This window comes from Netta rufina (genome assembly GCF_964035555.1).
Source record: "Netta rufina genome assembly, chromosome: 5".
In the NCBI taxonomy this organism is placed as follows: Eukaryota; Metazoa; Chordata; class Aves; order Anseriformes; family Anatidae; genus Netta; species Netta rufina.
In genome coordinates, this window is record NC_140128.1 from 12122803 (window position 1) to 12144777 (window position 21975).

Below are 21975 nucleotides of genomic sequence, written 5' to 3' on the forward strand. Positions count from 1 at the left end.
CGATCCGTCAGCACAGGGAACTGCGCCACTGGGACTGATGACAGTTATTCAGGCAACAGGGAGGCGGCTGTGGAACACAGCAACCACAAAGCTTACAACTTCGGAACCAAATCCTTTCCTTTTGAAAACTTGCTTTGAGAATTCAGCTCCCAGCATAAACTTTCTGCTTCTGACTGAGAAAGACCAAACTTTTAGGAAACTGCCTTCGCAACGTGTCCCTGTCAGGTCGTATTCCTGTTACACGGCTGCAGAGAGAGCAGCCCGGCCAGCGCAGGCCACTGATGGCCGACTGAATTCCAAACTCTGCTCCGCGGCGTGACATTGGAGTGATGTAATGAGACCGGGGGGAGACTGCAGACAGGAGGAACGTCAGCATCAGCAGCGTCTCCTAGGGGAACGGGGTTTGTGCTGGAAACTGGAGTGAGCACGGAGTCCTGAGTCGCAGGGGAAATGGTAAGAGGTGGAACCGAAAGGTACGTTAGTGTATTTTGGAAAGTGAATTGGAAACTATAGCTCTGAGGTAGTTCGGCTTGTATAAAAGTAAATCTTTGTTCTCTGCTGACCTAGTTTTTTGAGCACACGAAGTTTCTGCAAACCTCGGTAAGAACCGTGGGTATTTTCACCATTAGCAGTCCGGGCTACGTTGCCAGAGCCCTGGCGTCACCCAAATCCCCACCAGGAAGGCTGTAGCGCATCCACCTGCTACAGAACCCCGTGCAGCGGCAGGTACTCGCGAAAGTGACTTCATCTTTTTTAAAAAACTCGAGTGTTAGAGGGGGTTGCTCCGCTTTTAGCAGCGCCAGCAGGGCACTGGCAGCCCCCCGGGCCCCCGCAGGAAGCGGGCCCGGCGCCGGCCCCTCGCTGGCGGCGGCCGGAAGCGATCGCGGCGCTGGGTCCGCGGCGGGTGCCGAGGAGGCCGGGACCGACGTGGCCGGCCCGGGGGAGGCGGGGACTGGGGGCGGCCGGGCGGGGCGGGCCGGCGCCGGGCTGCGGCTGGATGGCAGCGGAGGCACGGGGCGAGGCGGCGGCGGCGGCACGGTGAGGGCGGCGGGGCGCTGAGGGGGCCGGCGGGGCGCTGAGGGGACCGGCTGGGAGCTGGAGCTGGCGCCGCCATTTCGCGGAGCCTCGCCGCCGAGGGGCCGGGCTGAGGAAAGTTGGTGAAGTAACTGCGGGCCCCCCGAGTGGGACGGGGAGCTCCCGGGTGAGGTGAGGTGAGGGCAGAGCCGTGCCCGCTGCGCTGTGTGCCTCTAGCTGCACGCTGTGCAGAAACGAGTCCTGCCTGCAGCGTTTCGCCGCGAGGGGAATGGGGAACAGGGGGGGTCGTGCCGGGGGGCACAGCGTGCCCAGAGAGCCTGCAGGCCCGCCGTGCCTCCCCCGGGGTCAGGCATCCAGGAGGAGTTCAGAGCCCTCCACGGGGCTAATGGAGGGAGGCGGCTTAGTGGAGGATTTTTTTGGCTGGAAATAATGCTTCCTCCCTGGAAAAATAACTTTTTTTTTTTTTTTTTTTTTTTTTTTTCCATGCAATACTCTTTTGCAACTCCTAAAGCCAACTGGCTTCCAGGGAAAACAGTTGTTTATAACGGCTGTTATAAAGGTCTTTTTTTTTCCCCTTCTCTCAACAACATCTGAAATGTCATTGTGTGGCAGCGAGCAATTGTGCTGAGACAGAGCTGAAGCTGTGTGGTCTGAAAAGGCAGTGTCCAGGAAGGGAGGAGGTGGGTCGCTGCAGGAATCTTTATCGTGTACATGTTTTATTTTCTGTTTTCCAGTAGGTTTTTACCTTGGCATTGTAAGTTTTGACTGTTTTCTCACTGAGCCTCAGACCAGCTCAGTGAGGCAGGGGAGGCTGTGGGAGCCTCCCAGGAGGAGGGCACGTCCTCTTCTCACTTGATGTTCAGTCTCCCCCTTCTTTTCACTAAGGAGTGTGTAAATGGCAGATTTTCATGTTTGTTTTTCCTGAGCTGGGAAGACCTCGCTGTTACTTCAGTTCAGAATCCCAGCCAGAGCAGACCTGACTTCAGTGCTCTGCTCCGGGACCTGCTGGTAGTACTGGTGAACAGGTTCTGCTCCTGGCATGGTTGGGAGGTGTGATAGCAAAGGACATCTGTGTCAAAACTGACGAGTAAATGATGCAATGCTGATTCTTCTCTTAGGCATTTTCTTAAATACATATACTTTTCTTGAGGAAAAACCACATCTCTTATAAATGTGGTTGTGCTTATGTATCATAGTGGCAGTGGATCTCTCTGAGAACTTACAACTGCTTTCCTTAGAAATTTCTTTATGGGGTACCTAAAACAGATGCTGATGTCTAAAATTAGGGGTAGGTAAAGACATCTTCCATCCTCTGAAACTGTAGTGGTGCAGGGTATTATTTTCTCTCTTGAGCTTTTTTTATCCTAGGACTATGTTCTGATTGCTCCCTTCCTTCCTCTTAAAATATGTCTCGGGAGTAGCCAGTGTTATTTCAGAGACTTGAAGTAAACGTTTCATGAAGAGCATGCAGCAATGTGATAGAAAAACAAAGGGGTTATGGAATTAAACCTGCATTTTTTGGAGCAAGTGGTTATGATATGAAGTAGTTATGATATATTGTGAAGAAGCATATGCAGGAAGCGTGTTCTAAATAATTAGCTGAGCACAAAAATCTGTGCGTGTATGTCCTGGATAATGCACCGAGTTCCTCGTAGCTGTTTTACTTACATCAGGAATTCATTGCCTGAGACTGGGGGATGTTCTTGAGCTATGAGGTAGTGATGGTCAGCCAGCATGGGGTGAAGAAGTGTACTGTTTTTCCCTGGTGTGATTAACAAGAAAAAAAAAGATCTGTCAACCTCAGAAGGTTGACTGACACACAGCTGAATTAGGAGAATTGGTTTTCTACCCCTTGTGACTCTTTATTGTTCACCACCATCTTTTTGGATAACCCTGGTCCCTTTTGTTGCTGGGAAAAGGAAATGAAGCCTGATATGCAGCCTGTTTTCAGAGCCCTGGACATGTCCTTTGCCCTGTGTGCTACGGCCTCTATCCAGGATTTTGGTCACTCAGTCTCGGAGACCCTTCCAGGTGTCCTCTGGGGAAGACACAGGCTATGAGTGGGGAGAACTAGATGGAAGAATTGGACCTGTTGCATCAGTTGTGGTGATTTCTTTTCCAGACCGATTCCCAAAAGCTGTTAACTCTGTGGCAACCGTGGCCCAGAAGGGGCCAGTTTATGCCACTTTCCATCATTGCCAAGCTGCAGGAGAACAGTTGTTTTGCTACGTGTATTCCTTGCATCTTCCTACTGATATGGTGGTTGTATTAATCCTGATTTTTTGGGGCTGGAATGGCTTTGCCCCTCACAAATAAGCTGTTCTCAGTCATTTTCAAGGTCTAATCCAAGCATCAGCCCTGTGCCTGTTCACTTCAGTGGTGGAGATGAATGGATACTTGGAGTGCTGTGAGGTGAAAACGTCTCTTACTTCTGCCACTCAGCCTTCTGTATTCTCTGTGCTGATAATAACCGATAAGAGCTGCCACTTGCAGTAGGGTCCTGCCAGTAGAGCAGGAGTCTGGGGCATAGGGCGGGGAGGGACTTCAAGAGGGGATCTAGTCATTGCAATGAAAGAGCATCTGGATAAGGAGCTTACTCTTTTTTTTATTTTTATGTTTCTGCATCATAGGTAACCTGTTCCAGTCTATCAGCATTTTGGCACTATGTAAACTAGTTTCTTCATATCCAAGTTGAACTGTGCTTACTACTTGAGCTGATACCACAATGTGGAAGAGTTGAGCACTTTCCCCCTTGTGACTTCTGCTGTATGCAGACTGTTCTGTTCCCTTCAATCTTATCTTTTCTAGACTAAACACACCCAGGTCCTTCAGTCTTTTCTTCCAGGTTGTACTTTCTAAACTCGTATTTTGGTTCTGTCTACTGGAACGTCTCTTATTTTTACATCTGTTTTATAAAGTACAGCGTGTGAGGTGGGTACAGTCTTTTGGCTGAAGTTTTATTTGTGGGGAGTAGAATGGATTCATTGCCTCCATGTCACACAAACAGTGTAGCTGTTGGTATGTCCGGGGATGTCATTTGCCTGCTTAGTGACATGCTTGTGTTGCTGGCTCAGATTTATTTTCTGAATCAGTGTAATCATGTATGCCTTTTTTTTTTTTTCCCCCCTCCTGGCACATTGGAGTTAGTATTTTGTCATATCCATTTGATTTTTTTTTCATTACTCTGCTGTTTTGTGCTCATCTTTGCTGAGGTTGGTTTGACAGCATGTGATAGGTAGGTCTAGGGTTCTCACAGCCAGATCATAACACTGCAATCAGATGCCACAAAAAACTGAGCTGGCTTAAACTTGTTATGTTAAAGGATTTTTGTCTTGTCCAGAAACAACTGGTGGGTTTTGTATGGGTCAGTAGCTTACATTCCAATAGATGTTATCTTTCCACAAAAAGTTTCAGTGGTTCTTTTGCAGCCAGCCAAGCTAGCATCTTCAGCAGTTCCTTCTTGCATCCTTCCTACTTCTAATGTCTGTGGTTACTGTGCTTGGAGCTTGGTGTCCTCCTTCACAGGTTCTGTTCTTTACTGTTCCCCTTGGTTGCTCGCTGCAGCTGGGCCTTCCTCCAGCAGTGGTCTAGTTCAGGGACCGAAACTGGAAGAGCTTCTGGGGATTAAAAAGTCTCTGCTGATTTGTTCTGAACCCACTCGCTCATGGAGTCGGGTGTGAGCATGGCAAGGGGAGGCTGCCTGAGAGGATGGGGAGACAAGGGTCAACATTGTCCTCTTCCGCTGCAGTGAGCCCATAGATTGGTTCCAACACCCTGATTTTTTTTCTTGACAATTTCAGGCCCCTTTCTGTTTGGCTGTTATTTAATACTTTGCTGTCTTTATCGCTTTCTTATCTTATAGGTAAATGCAAACTGATCACTTAAATTCATCAAGAACCTTTCAGAGGATTGAAGTTACTGGTCAGTAACTTCTTCAGTCGCACCCCCCTTTTATTTGTTTCTTTTTGTGAAGGTAGATGAGGCATGATGCTTCTTGAGCCTTCTGTGGCCTTCCCATATTTCTGTAAATTTCAAAGATGCTTCAGATTACTGTGACTGGTTTCTTAAATGCTTTCAGGTGAATGCCATTATTCCTCTCAATCTGCAGCTGCCTTGCAATCGTTATGGCATTCTTTTCTAACCCACTTTGTTCTCCTGTTTCCAAATTAATTTTGCTTGCCACGTTTCGCTCCTCCTTCTGGAAACTGAAGGAGGCATTTGTACTTCAGCCTTTGTGTCATTTGCTTTCCTTTCCTATTTGCCAACGAGTGTGTAATTATCTTTATTTTCCACGTCTAACATGCCCTTTTTCTCTCCAGTTCTCTTATGACTGAAGAGTTCTTAGTAACAGCTGTGCTGCCTTTGACTAAGAGTCCATCTAACCCAGCAGACTTGTAGGCAGGAGTAAAAATAGCGCAAGTATATATGATATTTTCCAACTACTCTTTCGATCTGCAGCTCCTTTCAGATAAGGGAATTTCCTGCGTCTAACACGAGCTGTCTAACCATGAGCAATCAATAGATTTATTTTCCTAGTGTCTGGTCTGTCTGTTGTTGAATCCATGTAAAATTTTGCATTGGTTTTGGAGAAATGCTGCCACGCAAGTTACCAGCTGGTGTCATGTTTGTTTTCATTTTGAAGCCGACCCTCACTGGCTTCACGTGATGGCTGTTAGTACGTGGGGTTGTAGACATGGTGAATAATCTATCCCTGTTTATACTGTTTACACCAGTCATGACTGTATGGACCTCTGTTATGTTCCCTTTCCCATTTAGTTACCTGTCTTGCATCCTGATTTGTTAGATGCTATTCCATCTCTTCAGTTGCCTTTTCTACCCAGTATTCCCACAACCACATGTCCCCTGGGTTTTGTAATTTTGACATGCCAATTTCATGGTAAAAAGGGCCAGAGAGGGCTCTTAGAGCAGCTCACCGAAAAGGCAGAGAGAAGACTGATCCTGGTAATGTCTCTGGCCAAGATTTTTTTCTGGAGCCTTGGGAAACTGAAGGGCAAGGACAAGCTACCTGCGGGTCTTGGGCCTGGGGAGTCCTTGTCCAGCCCACTGGAGGGAAGATTCTGGAAGGAAGACTTGTTCGCAAGGTGTCTCATGCACAGTCTTACATACCTGATGATAAGCAGTGTCCTTTAGTACTGTGTTGAAATCGGGGAAAATTTCGGATGCTTCCTTATGGGGGGTAGCGGGATATCCACCTGCAATAAGATGCTGAGGGATGGAATGGCGTGACCAAGGCCTTTTCTCCTGGGTGGTGGGCAAGAGCCTCTAGCATGCACTCAGAACTGTTCTCTATTCTTTTCAGAGATCGGCCAGCCTGGCTGAGACCACTTAGCGATGACAAAACGAAAGCTTCTGCTTGATGGGACGTTCTCCTTGTTTCTGATCGTGGCCTGTGAAGCTCAGCAGCTCGCGAGGAGTCATGCTGCTGCCAGCTCTGGCCCTCTGTGCGAGAAGGAAGCAGAGTCCTGGGGAAACCTGTTCAGCAGTGAGCGGCTGGATGCCTGGATCTGTTCCCTCATCGGCTCGTTCATGGTGGGGCTGAGTGGGGTCTTCCCCTTGCTCGTGATCCCCTTTGAGACAGGAGCTGCTCTGAGGTCAGAAGGTAAGCCTGCTACCTGCGGTAGTCTTTCTGAAGACAGAGGTCCTTGGTTGTGACTGTGATGAACAGGATCTCCTCTAGAGCAGGCATTCCATTTGCAGTGCTTTAGGCCGTACCTGTCAATTTGATGGGGAATCCTCTAACACATGCAAGTCCTGGAAGGAACTCGTACAGAATAGCATTTGTTGTGCACCCTGGGGAGCTGCTTGGTCCAGGACCCTCCCACACACAGCTGTCCCAGCCTTGCAGTACAAGGGCTTCTTTTTGCACTCCAGCTATTTCTTCCATGCTCTCTCCTTTGAAAGCTTGGTTTGCAGATGCTTCTAATTTAGGTCTGTTTGTGCAGAAACTCAGCTGGAGATGTTTTGGCTTCAAGCTGAGTTATAATCAGGTTTTTGTTTCTTTTTTTAGCTGGATCACGTCGTTTGAAGCAGTTGTTGAGCTTTGCAATTGGTGGGCTACTGGGGAATGTGTTTCTGCACCTGCTTCCCGAAGCCTGGGCCTACACGTGCAGTGCAACAACAGGTATGAAAGCCTTATATGCATAGAAGCAGCTCGTGCTGTGCCTACTGCTACATTTTTTGAGTCTGTTCCATCCCAAAAATACAAAACCAGCCAGACTCTGTCAGCCCTGGCCCAAAAACTGGTCTAGGCTGTTACTCTGCTTTGAACAATGTGTAAAAGCAAATGCTTAGGGAAAAGTATATGAAGAATAAAAACGTGTAATAATTTCTATTTGTACTCCAAAGTTTTTAAGATCAGAAACTTCCTGAGATGAGCATGATTACTTTTTTTTAGTAACTTCTAACAGGTTTTTTGTCTATCAACTTTTCCTGCCTTGCTTTGGACTCTTGTAAATCTTTGATTTTCCTTTGCCCTTTCCCTAAGGAAAGGGAATACTTCTTTAACCTGATGGAAAGTTATGAATGTGTGTGTGGTCGGGTACATGATACATGAACACGTCTCCTATCTTAGGTGGAGTTTTTTTGCCCTATCATGTGCATCATCTTGCCTGTAGATCTGTATCACAGTGCTTCTCCTAGAGCCTTTTTCTTGGAACTAACTGGGATCCCTCCACTTCGTCAGCTGGAGCCCAAATGTGTACTCCTCTCAATCTTTGTTCAAGGAGAAGTCATGGAAAAAATGATTGTCAGTAGAGATATTGACTAAGATGGTGTCTGGGGAGCTGGGGAGGGAAACAAATACAGGTGACAGAAACCTGTGTTGTCAGCAAACTAAACACTGTTGGGATGCAGCTTGTGGTATTGGTGTGTATCCTTCACCCCTTGGATGGCCAGACTTGTAGAAACCCGCAGCAGTTGTATCTTTCTGCTTTGGCAGACTGATGTGAGAAGGCAAGTGCTGCTGCATCCCACCTGTTGAGTAGCTAAGAAATTCTTTCATCACTAAAAATGAAAGAGTGGTGAAAAGGATGCTGTAGGTTTCCCAGACTTCCTTATGGCCATCTCCTGGGATTTTAAATGCTCCACAGATCTACTGATCCTGTGGTTCTCTTCCTTTTTGTGGCTTTGGTACTGTTAGCAGAACCTCCTACCTGCTGTCCTTTTTCCTCTCTTCCTGCAGTGGTTCCCTAATGACTCTCTCTTCCTGCTCTAGCTTGTTTGCTTCTTATGTTGTCCTGAAGCATAAAATTTTTCATTACCTGTATATGCCCCAGTGCAGAATCGTTCTGTTCTTCCACTGCAACCTCCATTTCTGCAGCCGGGTTGAAAGGATGATTATCTCACAAGCTTGGCTGTAATTGAAAAGAAAGTTTATAGCTTTGGGCTTAATAACTTGCCCAGGTGTGGCAGAAATGGGAAGGTGAGTTTGTAGCTCCACTGATGTTAGGTTTCATGTTGGGTCTTGCTGCTCAGTAGGTAGAGCTGCAGGATTTTCATTGATGTAATGTTCACGTGCCTCTGGGGCACCGGGAAGTTCCCAGTGTTGTCAAGAAATGTTCTGGATTGTGCTGTTGAAGTAAAAGGGGTGGGGGCTCTCACGCTAAGTGTCTCAAGATGAGGACTCCTTTTACTTAGATCAACAATGAGCAGGTTAACTTAATTTTCTGTGAGATACGGTTGCTCTCTACTCCTTGCAGGAGGTGTTTCTATTGTTTTGGGTTTTTGTCTTGGGACTGGTGATTAAACGATCTGGGGCAGGGGGGGTTCCCATATGGGAAGACACTGTTCTTGGAAGCGACACGAAGGTTTTTTCTGTTGTCCCTTAGGAGAAGGGCAGAGCTTTCAGCAGCAGAAGCTTCTGGGTCTCTGGGTGATTATTGGCTTCCTGACCTTCCTGACGCTAGAGAAGATTTTCCTAGAGAAAGAAGAGAAGGAGTGTCCTGGTGTGGTAAGTGAGTAGCCAGAGGGGAGGGAGTGCTGTTGTGTTCAGATGGTGAGTCAGGCACATAAGCACTGTATTAAACACCTCATCTGCCCTATCTGGCAGGCTCAGCAAAGGATTCTGGAGCTGTGAGTAGCTTATCAAAGGCCTTTGGGAGCGTTTTGCCACTTTGACACGTGGTTCTACAGGCTTTGTGTGGTTTTAGCTTGAGATTTCTCACCTCTGGGCTGGTTTTGTTCTTGATGTGGTTTGTGCGAAAAAAGAGCTCCCCTTCTATATGGACTGGGAGCTGGAGTGCTCTGCATTTGAGACTGCCTCAGATAACCTCTGGGGGATGACAGTTTGCTGACATGTGCTCTACTGAGTAATTTGGACTCACTCTCCTTCTGCGTCCTCAGTCAGGGCAAAGACCAGCATTCTTTGGAAGATGTTCCTTGCTGTCCACTTCTCTTGGGGGTGATCTGAACCAGGTGCTTGTTCCATGGAGCTGCTAACGTGGTAGGCAGGGTTTATAGTTGGCCAGGTCGTGCTGTGCAGTGATTCAGACAAGAGTCACCCAGCAGCAAAGAAGCAACACTGACAAAACAGGAACCGGGAGGTAACACCAAGACAGACAGTGGCTGGTCCTAAGCCATCTGCCTGGTTCCTAGCAGCACCTCTCCTATAGGCTGTTCAGTACTTTCTGTGCCATGCCTTTTGAGAGAGAAAAGAGCAGGTCAGGAACTGGGTAAGCAATTAGCCATTGTTTTGACTTGAGATTAAATTGAAAGGAACTTCAGCTCATACATAGAGACTGAAGTCTGAGATGAGAAGTTTATTTGGAAGCTGACAATCCCAGCTATAGAATAACTCTTTGGGATTCAGTTATCCTGACGCACTGGGGAGAACAAGACTCTTTTTCCCAGATGGAATTGAATTTCTCTGGGCAGTAGCTGCCAGCAGGACTGACAGATTGAGGCCCTCATCTTCCCAGTGGAACCTTGCTCATGTCAAAGGGGCCTGATTCTGATTCCCTGTATATCTTTCTATTTTCCCTCTCCTGATGCTTCATTGCTTTTATGCAGATGTGACAAGGTGTGACACTCTCTGAAGTCTGTCTTGTTTCTGGTCATTGTCATGGTTAGATTTGGGTACCAAAGCTACTGATTTGGGTTGTAAGAATGAAACTATTAAGGCTGAAGGTTGGATTTCTAACCTAAATTTGTGCTCTTTGTTGAGGACAAAAAGGCAGTGACAAGTTGTTTTCTGCTAATTTAGGGCTGTGATTCCAAAGCACCAGCTGGAAAGATTCCCAATGGAAGTGGCTACCCCCTGTCAAAGGTATCAGGCAGATCCCAAAGAGACGAAACAGGTTCAACTCAGTGTAATGGCTCCACTCCTCCGTCGTGTCCAACAGACAACAGAATCAAGGTAAGAGACCCACAAGCAGCCCTTTTCTAGATGATTTGCATCCTATGTTTTCCGGGCAAAGATCTTTCAGTCAGGAGGCTGAGTTGTCTGTAGAGAGAAGTGTGCCTGAGTGGGGGACTCAGTGTTTGAGGGAGTTACACTTAAATTTTGCTCTGTGAAAGTCACAGCAGGAAGGAAATAGGGTACTCATTGGGAGAAAATCACTGCAGCTTATGCAAAAGAGGCAAAATCACTATTGTGAAGGCATAAGCCTGGGGATGGGTGTTTTGACTGAATCCTGAGACCAAAGTACAGTACTTTTCAACTTACTCTATTATCTTATACTCAACATATCTTTATTTGCTTAACTTTTTGAGTAATGACTTAATTGTTTCTCCAGTGCCTACATTGTATTAATTGTGAACAGCATGCTTCCTTTTAAGGCACCTTTTGGATGTATTTTGACAGTTGAAGCTGTAAAACTTAAATTCAGGGCTTTTTTTTTTTTTTGAATAGCAGCCATCTGCTGCCCAAAAGAGTCTCTTTTCCACTCTGCCTCCAAACCTGCATTTCTCATCACTTCATTTGCACTGGACCTCATCTGACCCCTACAGTGAGCCTGTTCAGGGAGCTAAGCAGGCAAAGATTTTTTGATGATGATGATTATTTTGCCTGTAGGTTTCTTTCATAATTTATCATCTTAAATCAGCTTCCCATGTAAAGTAGTGCTGGGATAAGGGAGATCAGTCAGTGAGCTCACAGGACTGGAGGTGGAGGACAGAAAAGGAGGACTGTAGCCACCCCCCAGTGCTAACCTCTAGATTGGCTTTGCTTTTGCTTTTGTTACTATCTTTGCACTGTGGGAAACCCTGCCTGGGTGACCATAACATGCAAGAGAATAAAAGATCGCTTTGACCAAGGAGGACCTATAATTTGAGTTTGAAAGCACTTAAAAATATGAAAGATTTGTAGGAGATAGACTATGAACAGAAAGTGTGGTTACACAAACTAGCCCAAACCTGGACATGTGGTCAGTCAGAGGCTCTTTACTCTTTCTATTTTAAAGTTATTTTGCTGTAACCTTGTAGCTGTTACTACACAATGTGAAATACATGTTGAGATCACTGGGTGGTTTTGATACCTGTAACGTTTGTGTAATCTGAACACTATGACAAAGTGCAAGGTGCTTCATTGGTGGTTCTGGAGCTGATAGCTCTGAAGAAGTCAGTATTACTGGGTTAGGAAACATTGTGCGTTTATTTTAGAAAGGTTTATACAAGGAACTGCGGACTTTGAGAATGGTTAGTCCTCCCCTGATTTCAAGGAGAAATGAAACACTGATGGGGGACACAATTGCTCAGTGCCTTGTTCTAATGTAAAAAATAATCATGTAGTTATTGCTAATTGATATGGTATTATGGGAGATAAATTCTGTCAACTAGACATTTTTCCCTGCTTCTATTCAGTCATAAGATTGTTTGGTAATGACGAATCTGGTTAATTTGGTAGTTTGACAATTTGGTAATGACAGCTTTCTCCCAAATTCTAATAAAACTGGTACTGCATGAAATCAACCTTATTAATATAAAAAAATCTGTTATTCTATATTATAAGCAGGGACTGGATTAATGCAGCCCCTCTCAAATCTGTTCATTACTGGTTTGTGATTTTTGTAATTGATTGTTTAAAGAAAAGTACATCTTTACATTTGCAGATATTACTCTCTTCCTTAAATGTCATGTTGTGACTGCATGAGGTTGGTGACATTTGCTAAACTGAGTAATTTGATCAAAAGAGATGAATTTTTAACATGTTTTGATAGAAGCAAATATCAAGTAATAGATTAAGAAATAATACAGATCACACTTATAAAATAGGGAGAGATTCCAGGAAGTCAATGCCTTGGAAAAAGGTGTGAGAATCATAGTAGGAAATTGGTTGAGTACAGTCTTCCGTTATGATGCTATAGTCAGGAGGGTGACCAAGTGAGTAGGAAATAGTATATAAGACCAAAAGCAAGTGTTCCTTTCCATAGTAGACCTCATCAGTAGACCTGACTCTTTATTTGGCTTTTTCTGTAGTATTATTCATGATATCCAAAATAGTATCAATAAATTGCAAAGTGATCAGAAAAGAGCTGAAATAATTACTTCAGGTTTACAGTACATGTTTTTTCTGAAGTGTTTTTCTTCAGCTTTTAGCTCTATAGATGTGACGAATCAGGGTTGACTTTAAGGTGTATGAATACCCATGCAAGAGGCGTGACTATATGTGAAAAGCTAAAGCTGTACTAAATAAAAACAGATTAGAAATAGAAGACAACTGTGATGGAGGTTAATTTGCCAGTGGGATAACTTACCTAGAGACATAGACTCTTTGTCACTTGTGGGCTTTAAGGTGTGATTTAAGCTTCTTTCTACAAAATACAGTACAGCTTAAGAAACAATGGGCTTTATGCAGAAACTTGAAGTTTCTGTTTCAGTTGTGTTATATAGGTCTTGGCTGATCGTGGAGACCTCTTCTAGCTTTAAAATCCTAACATGTCTATTTAATCTTGCAGACTGTTATGAATACACATGAAATAGAAACTCAGGAGTTAATGTATATAATTTTAACTTTCCACCTTCTGGGCATTTAATCTGAAGATTTTAATAGCCTTTCTGGTAGGGGGGAGATTACCAAAATTATCAAGATATTTCTACCTTGTTCCCTTAGGAAACAACATAAGCAGTCATTCCATCTGCCTGTCCATCTGTTCTGCCCTTCATTTTTCAGTAACTTTTGAACCCATAATTAATTTTACTAGAGTTTCAGAGAGGGTAGGAATCTGAAGGGTAATCAGATTTCTGCAAGAGCCATAAAAATCAGCGTGGCAGTAGAGGAGGAATGCAGACTAATGTCCTGTTGAAAAACTCTGGCAGAACTTAGATGTTGCATGCTGCTTGGCAGCTCTGCCTGGTTGGAAGATCAGCAGGTAGGTCTCACTGGCCTTGTCTGGTGGAGAAGTGGCTGTCATGGACTGCACTGGGGAGGGAAAGGAACATGCAGAGAAAATGTTGCTGAAGTGTGCAAGGTAGGAGCCTAAAAAGAAAAGAAAAATCTATAGCAAAGGCTTCTTTGGTTCTCCTATGCGCTCAGTAACAGTTTTTTCTTATATCTTTTTTCCCAAAATGGAAAGATACTACTTAAACAAAAAGATGTCACTCTTCAAGGCTTCAGTGATTAGTAAGCTGCAATCAGTCATCCTTGCTCCATGTCTATTAGAACTTACACTCTTTGGCTGCTGCTGTAACAACTTGTCCTAGCTTAAACGCTGCAAGTGGGAGGCATCCTTTGCACCCAAACACAGATTGGTTCTGCCCTGCATTGCAGCCTTTATTCCTTCATCAAGTAAAAACTTTGTAGAGTACCTTTTCCTTACTCATTCTTTTTCTTTTTTCCCCCATGGCACAGGGGTCCTCGCTGATTTGTAGAAGTATGTTTTATTGCACAGTGACATTAATTCTGAAGCATGAACATAAACACTTCATCTTGCTGTGCTCTTTATGAGCAAGGAGAACATCCTATTAGGTATTCACAGAATGTAAATGTCAGAGGCTCATAACTGTCAAATCAACCCAATTTATTTCTGAACACTCCAAGGCTTTGCTTCTTTCAGTGACAGCTTTTGCCCAAGCCACTGACAAGAAAAAGTCATAATGTTTTAATCATGAAGTCTATTTTTTTCTCTATACAGTGGTATGGGAAATCATTTTAATATAAAACTTATTGAATAATTATTACTAGCCTGTGGGGAAAATGCAATCACATTAAATCCCAACATGAAAAGAAGATATTTTAGACAGTCACATCTGACTGAAAATAAAAAATGAGAAGTAAAACTGCTGTGTTTGTGGGTCTGTATGCACGCATTGCTTTGTGTTCTCCTTCTTGCAAAAACATGCAGGGAATTTCTGCATCCATTGCGGAGATGTTGCTTAGATTGTTACTTAAACATGATACTTAGACGATCTTTGCTTAATTCCTTATTTTCATGTTTAACTATGTATGCACTGTGAAAAGTTTAAAGCCTGTGAAGATGTTTGGAGATTGTGCAGTGGAAAGTAACCTGCAGAAAGTAAATGCTTTTGAGAGAGATACCTAACAGAAAGCTCAATCTGAGCTGCGGTGTACAGGTGGCAGGAAGAAAAGATTCCCCAAAGGAAGTTTGATAGAAAAAGGGAAGAGGAGACTGAAAAGGGCCCGTGAAACCTATTAGCACACGTGAAACCTATTAGCTAAATTTTGGCTTACCTGATGGTAAAGTAAGAAGTTAATGCTTAGCGTTTTCTATGTGGTCTCTCCTTAGTGCTCACTGGGTGCTGCCCTGTATCTGCAGGTAACGTGTGCCCCCAGTTCTTGCAGTCCAGAGACAGCCTGATATAGTAGCTAACTCCTGGATTGATGATAATTTACACTGCATTGAACTGCAGTGGCCCAGGACCTACACCTGGTAGTTTTTTGCTAAATATGATGTGAAATAAAGAAAACAACCTCTGAGCAAATGATATGGTGTGGTACCCTCAAACCATTTTGGGTCGGTCAAGTACACAATTTTTCTGGACAGGAATATAGCACTGATAGGGAAGTCTGACCTGGAGCTGGCATTCTGAAGAAGGTAACTGGCATACACTTTTAATGTTCAGAAATCTGTCAGCATACAAATGCATATACGTGCTATCCAGCCTTCTAGTAGGTGTTTTTTTGGTGACTGTCATCACTATCTTCTCTTTATTCTTTGTTAAGGGAAAGCAAACCCACATGCAGAAGTTTTTTTAGTGCAATGTTTCAAGATTTTTATGGTTATAAAAAGCTGTTTCAGCAGCATTTGTTCTGTTGCATTGTTCTTGCCAGCTTTTGAAGAAGAGATATTTAACAGGTATTAAAATACATGGCTAGAAAACAAGGTCAGGTCATATTTGAAGCTAGTCACCTGTGTTAAATTAGTGTTGCCCAGTATCAACTCAATTTTGAATCAGATATTCTGGTTTATTCTTTTTCCTTTTTCTCTCTCTGTATCTGAAGCTTCTTTGTTATTTGCTCTCTCTCTGTCTGTCTTTCTTCCAGTAAGATGTCTTTCCTAATCTCTGACAGTACTTGCCTACACTAAAGCTGAATTTACTCTAGAACTGAATGGAGTATGTAATTTGTACTTGAGCCCTGACATACTCTAAGATTGTCCTGACCTTTGCCATCTGATCATGGTTCTGTATGACCCATGCGAGAGCCATGTCTGGCACCTCCTCTTATCGTATGTCTCTTTCTTTATCAGGGGCTCTTTTTCTCTTTTTGCAGATTAGTGGATACCTCAATTTGCTGGCCAACACCATTGATAACTTCACACATGGCCTGGCAGTAGCAGCCAGCTTCCTGGTTAGCAGAAAGGTAAGGTTTCTGTCACCAGCTGTATACTGAAGTGGAGATGTCTGTTCCCAAGTGTGATGCAACATGCAAAAAAAACCACCACCAAAGATAAGAGGAGTTTGCTCCTATTTTCTGGAAGTTTCTGATAAAATGGAGTCTATATTAAAAAGGAATCAGAGGGTCAGGACAGAATTACAAGCTTCTTCAAACCTGACACCGCAGTTTGCCCCAGCTCCTGGCATTTTGGGAAGGGTTAGCTCATCTGTACATTTAGTAAGAACCTTAACATGGAGAAAGGGGCCGTGATGTAATCCTGCAAGTCTCGTTCTCAGGTCTAGGGGACTGCTTCTTAACTACCTTCTTTCCTCTGCTGTAGGTTGGGTTTTTGACCACGATGGCCATTCTCCTGCACGAAATCCCACACGAGGTGAGAGGGCTTTGTATCTTGTGGGGGGTTTCAAGGGTGCTTTATTGTGTGAATGAGAAGAGCTGAGTCCAGTTATGTTTTCTTGTCCCTTTGAAAGCTCTCTGGGAGACTGGAAATGTGGAAAGTTAAAAACAGTCCTGAAGCACTTGTTAAGGGTGACCTCTGACTGAGAATGTTCGTTAACTATTGGCTCTTGATTTTCGTAGGTTGGGGACTTTGCAATCCTACTTCGGGCTGGGTTTGACCGCTGGAGCGCAGCCAAGATGCAGCTATCCACAGCTCTCGGGGGGATTCTAGGAGCCTGCTTCGCAATATGCGCTCAGTCACCAAAAGGAGCAGGTGAGGCTCCCTGGGACTTCAGTAGGAATGTGAGGAGCCCATGGTCCCCATGTATGTATCTTCTCTCCCATGGATTTGTGTCAGGAGTAATGAAAGCTTTCTGTGCTTCTGCAGGGGAAACAGTAGCCTGGATCCTCCCTTTCACTTCTGGAGGATTTCTGTATATTGCCTTGGTAAATGTTGTGCCTGATCTCCTGGAGGAAAAGAACCCGTGGTAAGTGCTCCCTCCTGTTGTGCTGCTGCCCTTCTTACTGCCTGGGAGCAGGGCTGTGACAGTTCCCCACGCCTGTTTTGGGGGCACATGAATGCCAGCTTTCCAAATCCCATTAACAAGGCTGCTGTGCTAGCTATTGAGTTTATGGGACCACAGAGACCCTATAAAACGTGAAAACCTTCAACTGGGTCAGTCTCAAAGATTGTGCTAGTGCAGTGTGAAGCCCAAGCAGCTAGAGCAGGTTGCTCAGAAACATGTCCGGTAAGGTGACCCTTTCCACAGTCTGTCTTCGCAGCTCTTACACCTAGTGGCTTAGGGATAGTGGCTTAGGGACTGTCTGAACCAGGGCCCCATACAGGCTTAGTGTCTGATAACCACACACGAACATATCTTTCACATGCTTTTCTCATCTCTTGTTGATCCTATCCATTACTCTGGGCTTCCTGCAATCTCCCATAGTTTGACTGCACTGCATGAAATGATGCTTTATATTATTTATTTTTTGCCTCTTGCTTAATAATTTTGTTTAGATGTCACTGTGTTGCTGTGTGAGTAGAAAATAAGTTTCTTTCCATCACTCTGCATTTTTTAGTTTCACTGTATCCTACCTCAGTCAATCATCCCTTCTCTACACAGATAGCTATATTGTGGTGTACCTATATATAGCCTTCCCCCATTTGTATTATTCTAGTTTCATGGAGCCTGACTGAGGCTCTGGCAGGTCCGGATCGAGCTGTGTCACAGTAAAGGTCCTGTAAGATCTGCTGGCAGAGCTGCCCCTGAATGTTCCCACATATTTCAATTGTATTGACAGGTTAACTTCTGTAGTTTAAATGAGAGACTTCCACTCACCTAGTTCATTTTCACTGAAACGAATCAGGAAGTGATCAAAAAAAAAAAACAAAAAACCAGCTCCACAGTTACATCTGAGGAGGCAGGAACATTTGGTAGGAAAATGGTAATGACCAGCTGGGAGCTTGCTTTTGGCTTGATAATCTCTTGTGCTGGCCCAGCTGTTTGCAGAGTATACAGAGGTAGCAGGTATGTAGTCACTTGTAGCACTGTCTTAGATTTACGCTTGATTAAGAGCGGTAAAAATCAAAATTAATCAGCTTTTTTTTAATTGTGGCTATTAATTAGTTGAATGAGGTTCCTAATCCATCTTTGAACATGCTACTGAAGTGTTGGTTCTCTTGTGAGTAAAAGGGCAGGAATATGCAGTTGGGTAATTGCACAGCTGAATCAGCGTAAATTGGTTTTGAAATCTTAAGTTGAGCCTTGCAGCTGAGTGGAACAAACACATGTCAGTTTATAGACAGCATCTTTGTTTGGGGTGCTGGGAACGAGTCTTCTCAGCTGTGTAATGGTGTCATACAATTGCTGTGTTTTCCTCGTGATAGATTTGGAAGGGCAAAGAAAAAAACAGTCACAAGCTTGTACATCGTTGCCTATTGGCATTGGTCTACACCCCTCCTAATTTTGCTGTTTCTTTCCCAGGAACTCCCTGCAGCAAGTTCTGCTCCTGTGTACAGGCATTACAGTCATGGTGCTACTCTCATTCACAACTGACTGACCTCTGCGCTGACTTCATGATGCCTCCCAGAGCCACCGCAGTGACTCTGAGCTGTTACAAAGCAATAAGGAACACTAATGTTATTTCCTATGTGTGTGCGTGCAGATCTGGCTGCTAGTGTGAGAAGCAGGTGAGAAAGAGGTCTGGGTGTGCAGGACTTCGTTCCCTGGCTCTCCTTTCCCTGTTCTGCTAAAATCCCACACATCAGGGCTTCTATTTTTTTATGGAGCAAAAGATACAGTGAGCAGAAATGAACTGAACAACTGCTCCACCGAGAATGGACAACGTTTTATTTGGTTCATTCTGATGGAACTGTACCTCCCAGGCTCTCGTGTGAACACAACAGAGGCGATCCCTGTAGCCGATGAAGAACTTTTCTACCACTCTGAGGGCTGGAGACAGAACAGGGATGGCAAAGCAACAGTAAAGCAACAGCTTTAGCCAGAACTCCCTGTCCACGAGGAGTTACGGTGCTATGAAAACCTGCATTGTAGATAGAGGGGAAAGGCTCCTTTCCAACTTATCTCTGGCTTTTCATCGACATCACTTGTTCCTAAAGGTAGTATTAGCCTTGGCAGTTTGCTTCTTTGGTCTGTTTAGTATTTACTTATGTTGAAATTGAGCCAAGAACTCGGGGCACTTTTGGATAGGTCACTACAATTAAATGGCTCAGCTTGGAGATCATTTGCCTCAGCTCTTACCACTCCAACAGCCAGCACAGCCTAACCTTTTTATTTTTTTTTTCTGAAAAATGGTCAGTAAATGATTCTTTTATTGCCAGACTTATCAGCTCATCTACACGTGAAAGGAAAGCCACGTAGCTGCTATTTCTGACCTTCCTCTCCTCATAACTGCCAGCTGAACATGGCCAAGTCTGCTCTTGAGACCCAATTCACCCACCATCTGCCCGCAAGTTTCCAAGCCCTCTTGAGAAGGAAGGATTAGCATGTCAGCCCTGCCTGGCACCTTACAGCAGTCCTGGACTGTCATGGCTCAGGTCAGTTTGGGCAGTGGTTGGACACCATTCAGTACAGCCTGGTCAGCAGCATATAACCCCGTTAGCTTTTCCTCTGATCAACGTAGCATGTTTAAGGGCGTGCTATAACCAAAGCTACGGATAGTAGCTTATTTCTGGCCGCCTTACCTCATGGTGGAGGTAGTCTGTTGGGGATGAATGGATAAGCAATAATACTGGAATTCCTTAAGGGAAGGGGCAAAGCAGCAGGGAATACTGGAGGGAGGGTGAAATGGGAAAGGTGAAACTGTTGGTTAAAAGATTTAAAAAAAAAATATGGGTCTGGAAAAGTTGTGTGCTGAGTAAGGAGAGGAAAGGGTGGTGTTAAGCACGCTTAAAGAGTTTTCTGTTGTATGATATTTGGGGTAACATTTTTGGCAATTTTAGGCCAATAAAAATGAATGACATTTCTAGCACTTTGCCCAGACAGGCAAAGCAGACAGGGCTGACCAGGCCCTCATTCCACAGGGATGTTTTAGTGCCACAGAGACATGGGCAATTGCTAGATCATCCATTCTGCAAAGCTTATCCTCGCTTTGCTTAAATCTGTTTAAAAGCTGGTCTAATTGAACTAGCAGAATCATTGGATACAAAACAGGTGCCACAATGTGAATTGCACCAATTCAGTTTTGTTTTTAAACAGCTTTTCTAAATGAGCACAGCTCTCCAGCCTGCACAAAGCCTTATCAAGAGGGCTTGTCCCTAGAGGGGGTAATTTGGGTCGGAGCAATGATGCAGGTATGCTGCCCGCAGCAGAGGCATTTACTTTCCTAAGAGATTCTTGAACTGTAGACAGTTCTTTTCTTATGACAGCTCCTGTCCTACTTTTCAGGGAGAGCTGGAGAGCTCATGCTTGCAGCTTTCTCTGCCCAGGAACTGCTGTCTAAATTTTTTTCGTCTTTCCTTACCCCAGGCTCACACAGTAAGTAGTTTCACAGTGAGGGAGGCTTAGTGCCTTTTTTTTTTTTTTTCCTTAGGGGAGGGGGAGTGTTTTGGAAAACAAAGTTGCTTTCCTTTGTCAGCTTCTCCCTCTGTCATTCAGTTGTCAGAAAGTCTGAATGTAGCATCCGCTTTGCTGGAAGATTAATTTGATTAGCCCGCAGGGACTGGGGGAATATATTAACCTCCCTAGCTCTGGCTTTGCTGTTCTCCCCCCTCCCTGGGGACTAGAGCTAGCTGGACCCTGTAGTAGGGCTTTGGAAGATGAGTTTGTAGAGAAAGAGGTGCCTGCCATTTCCCAAGATGTCTTTCTCAAAATGAGGCTGGTATTTAAGTTGAAGCATTGCCAGGTGAGTGCCCATGAGTTGGTGTTATTGCATCAGCACTGACTCTTGCCAAGACTAAACTACAGTCAGGATTTTGTGCTCAGCGTTCAGGAATGTGAAGTGGATGACACTGAAGAAAGAATTTCTCAGTTGTTTTTCTTGGCTGATACCACAGGCCGAGAGAGTCTGCGGTTCTTGGGAAGATACCCTGTAGAAGGTATCCACGGGGCTTACAGGAGGGGCTGGCTTTCCACTACATGCAACGTCAGCCCTGGGGCTGAGAATGCAGAGCATTGGGAGGAAATGGAGCATCACTCCACCACATTTGTCACTTTTGGAAATGCAGAGAGACTAGTATTTTCTAAGCTCTATTTTTTCAGCTACTCTTATGCATTTTCCCACTTCATCTGTATTGGTCTGCTCTGCATGGAGACAATAGAGATGAAATAAATGGTTTTTCATTGTGGGTTTGCGTTTTTTGTTGTTGTTGTTGAAATTGCTACTTTTCATTGAACTAAGATTACACATTCAATTCAAATTTCAGTGAATTACAGAACAATGTCTCTGGGTTGGTTAATTCTGGAGCCTGACCCTGTTCTTTACTGCTCTGACTTTCACAATTGTAAGAAAAGTTTCTAACCCAGTTTGCTGTATCTGCTGCCATGACACCCTGGGCCAGGAATGCTGTGTTCTGATCAAAATTCTTGGTTGCCAGCCTGTGTTCCCTGAAAAGTATCACCAGGTGAGTTATTCCTAGTTGAGCAGAGAACTTGCATGGTAACTGACTACTACTTGGAGTTTGGCAAACATACTTTGTGATTAGTGATAACTTTTTTCATGTAAAAACTCAAAGCCTGTCTGGTAGTTATGCTCCTCAGCACTTAGGGCTAAGCTGGTTACCTGACATATGGGACAAAGGCATCAAATGTCATGTATAGGAGGAGCCCAGAAGGGAGTAAAGGGATTTTCTTTACCCTTCAAACACATAGGTTCAAAGCAGGTCTTATCCCACTCTTAAGCTGAAAGATTTTCAGGCTATAAATGCTGAATAGTAGGAAATGACTCTTGGTTCTTACAGAAGACTTCTTTAAGAAGAAGGAAAAAGATAACCCTAGAGCTGGAAGAATGTAGACAGGTAGGTAGGTGATCAAGGGCATGATCTGATGGTGGTACAGGGGCTTTGGCAGCAATGTAGCTTTTGTTATTTCTGTCCCTAGCTTCACAGTGCTGCCCTCTTTGGTTGTCTGTGGGGCTGTGCTCTGAGCTTCCCTCCCCCAACCCCTTTTTCTTGAAAGTAATGTAAGTCAGCTGCCTCGTTCAGTGGCTCTTGCATGATTGCTGTAAGGCAGAGG

At 44.5% G+C, this 21975-nt stretch overlaps 1 protein-coding gene across 8 annotated transcripts; it reads left to right on the forward strand.

The window, feature by feature from the left end:
- Positions 1-377: 377 nt before the first annotated feature.
- On the forward strand, positions 378-21089 carry SLC39A13 (solute carrier family 39 member 13). Of its 8 annotated transcripts, none has more exons than XM_084288533.1 (11): positions 964-1038; positions 4898-4956; positions 6356-6655; positions 7064-7177; positions 8883-9004; positions 10256-10408; positions 15722-15811; positions 16167-16217; positions 16424-16556; positions 16671-16770; positions 18268-21089. In XM_084288533.1, the coding sequence occupies exons 3-11, from the start codon at positions 6388-6390 to the stop codon at positions 18341-18343; spliced, it is 1107 nt and encodes a 368-aa protein (XP_084144659.1). In that variant the 5' UTR covers positions 964-1038; positions 4898-4956; positions 6356-6387; the 3' UTR covers positions 18344-21089. The 8 variants fall into 8 exon arrangements, with proteins under 8 accessions (XP_084144665.1, XP_084144660.1, XP_084144658.1 ...); XM_084288535.1 differs by lacking the exon at positions 964-1038 and adding an exon at positions 1081-1206; XM_084288539.1 differs by lacking the exons at positions 964-1038; positions 4898-4956 and adding an exon at positions 378-453.
- The last annotated feature ends 886 nt before the right edge of the window (positions 21090-21975 follow it).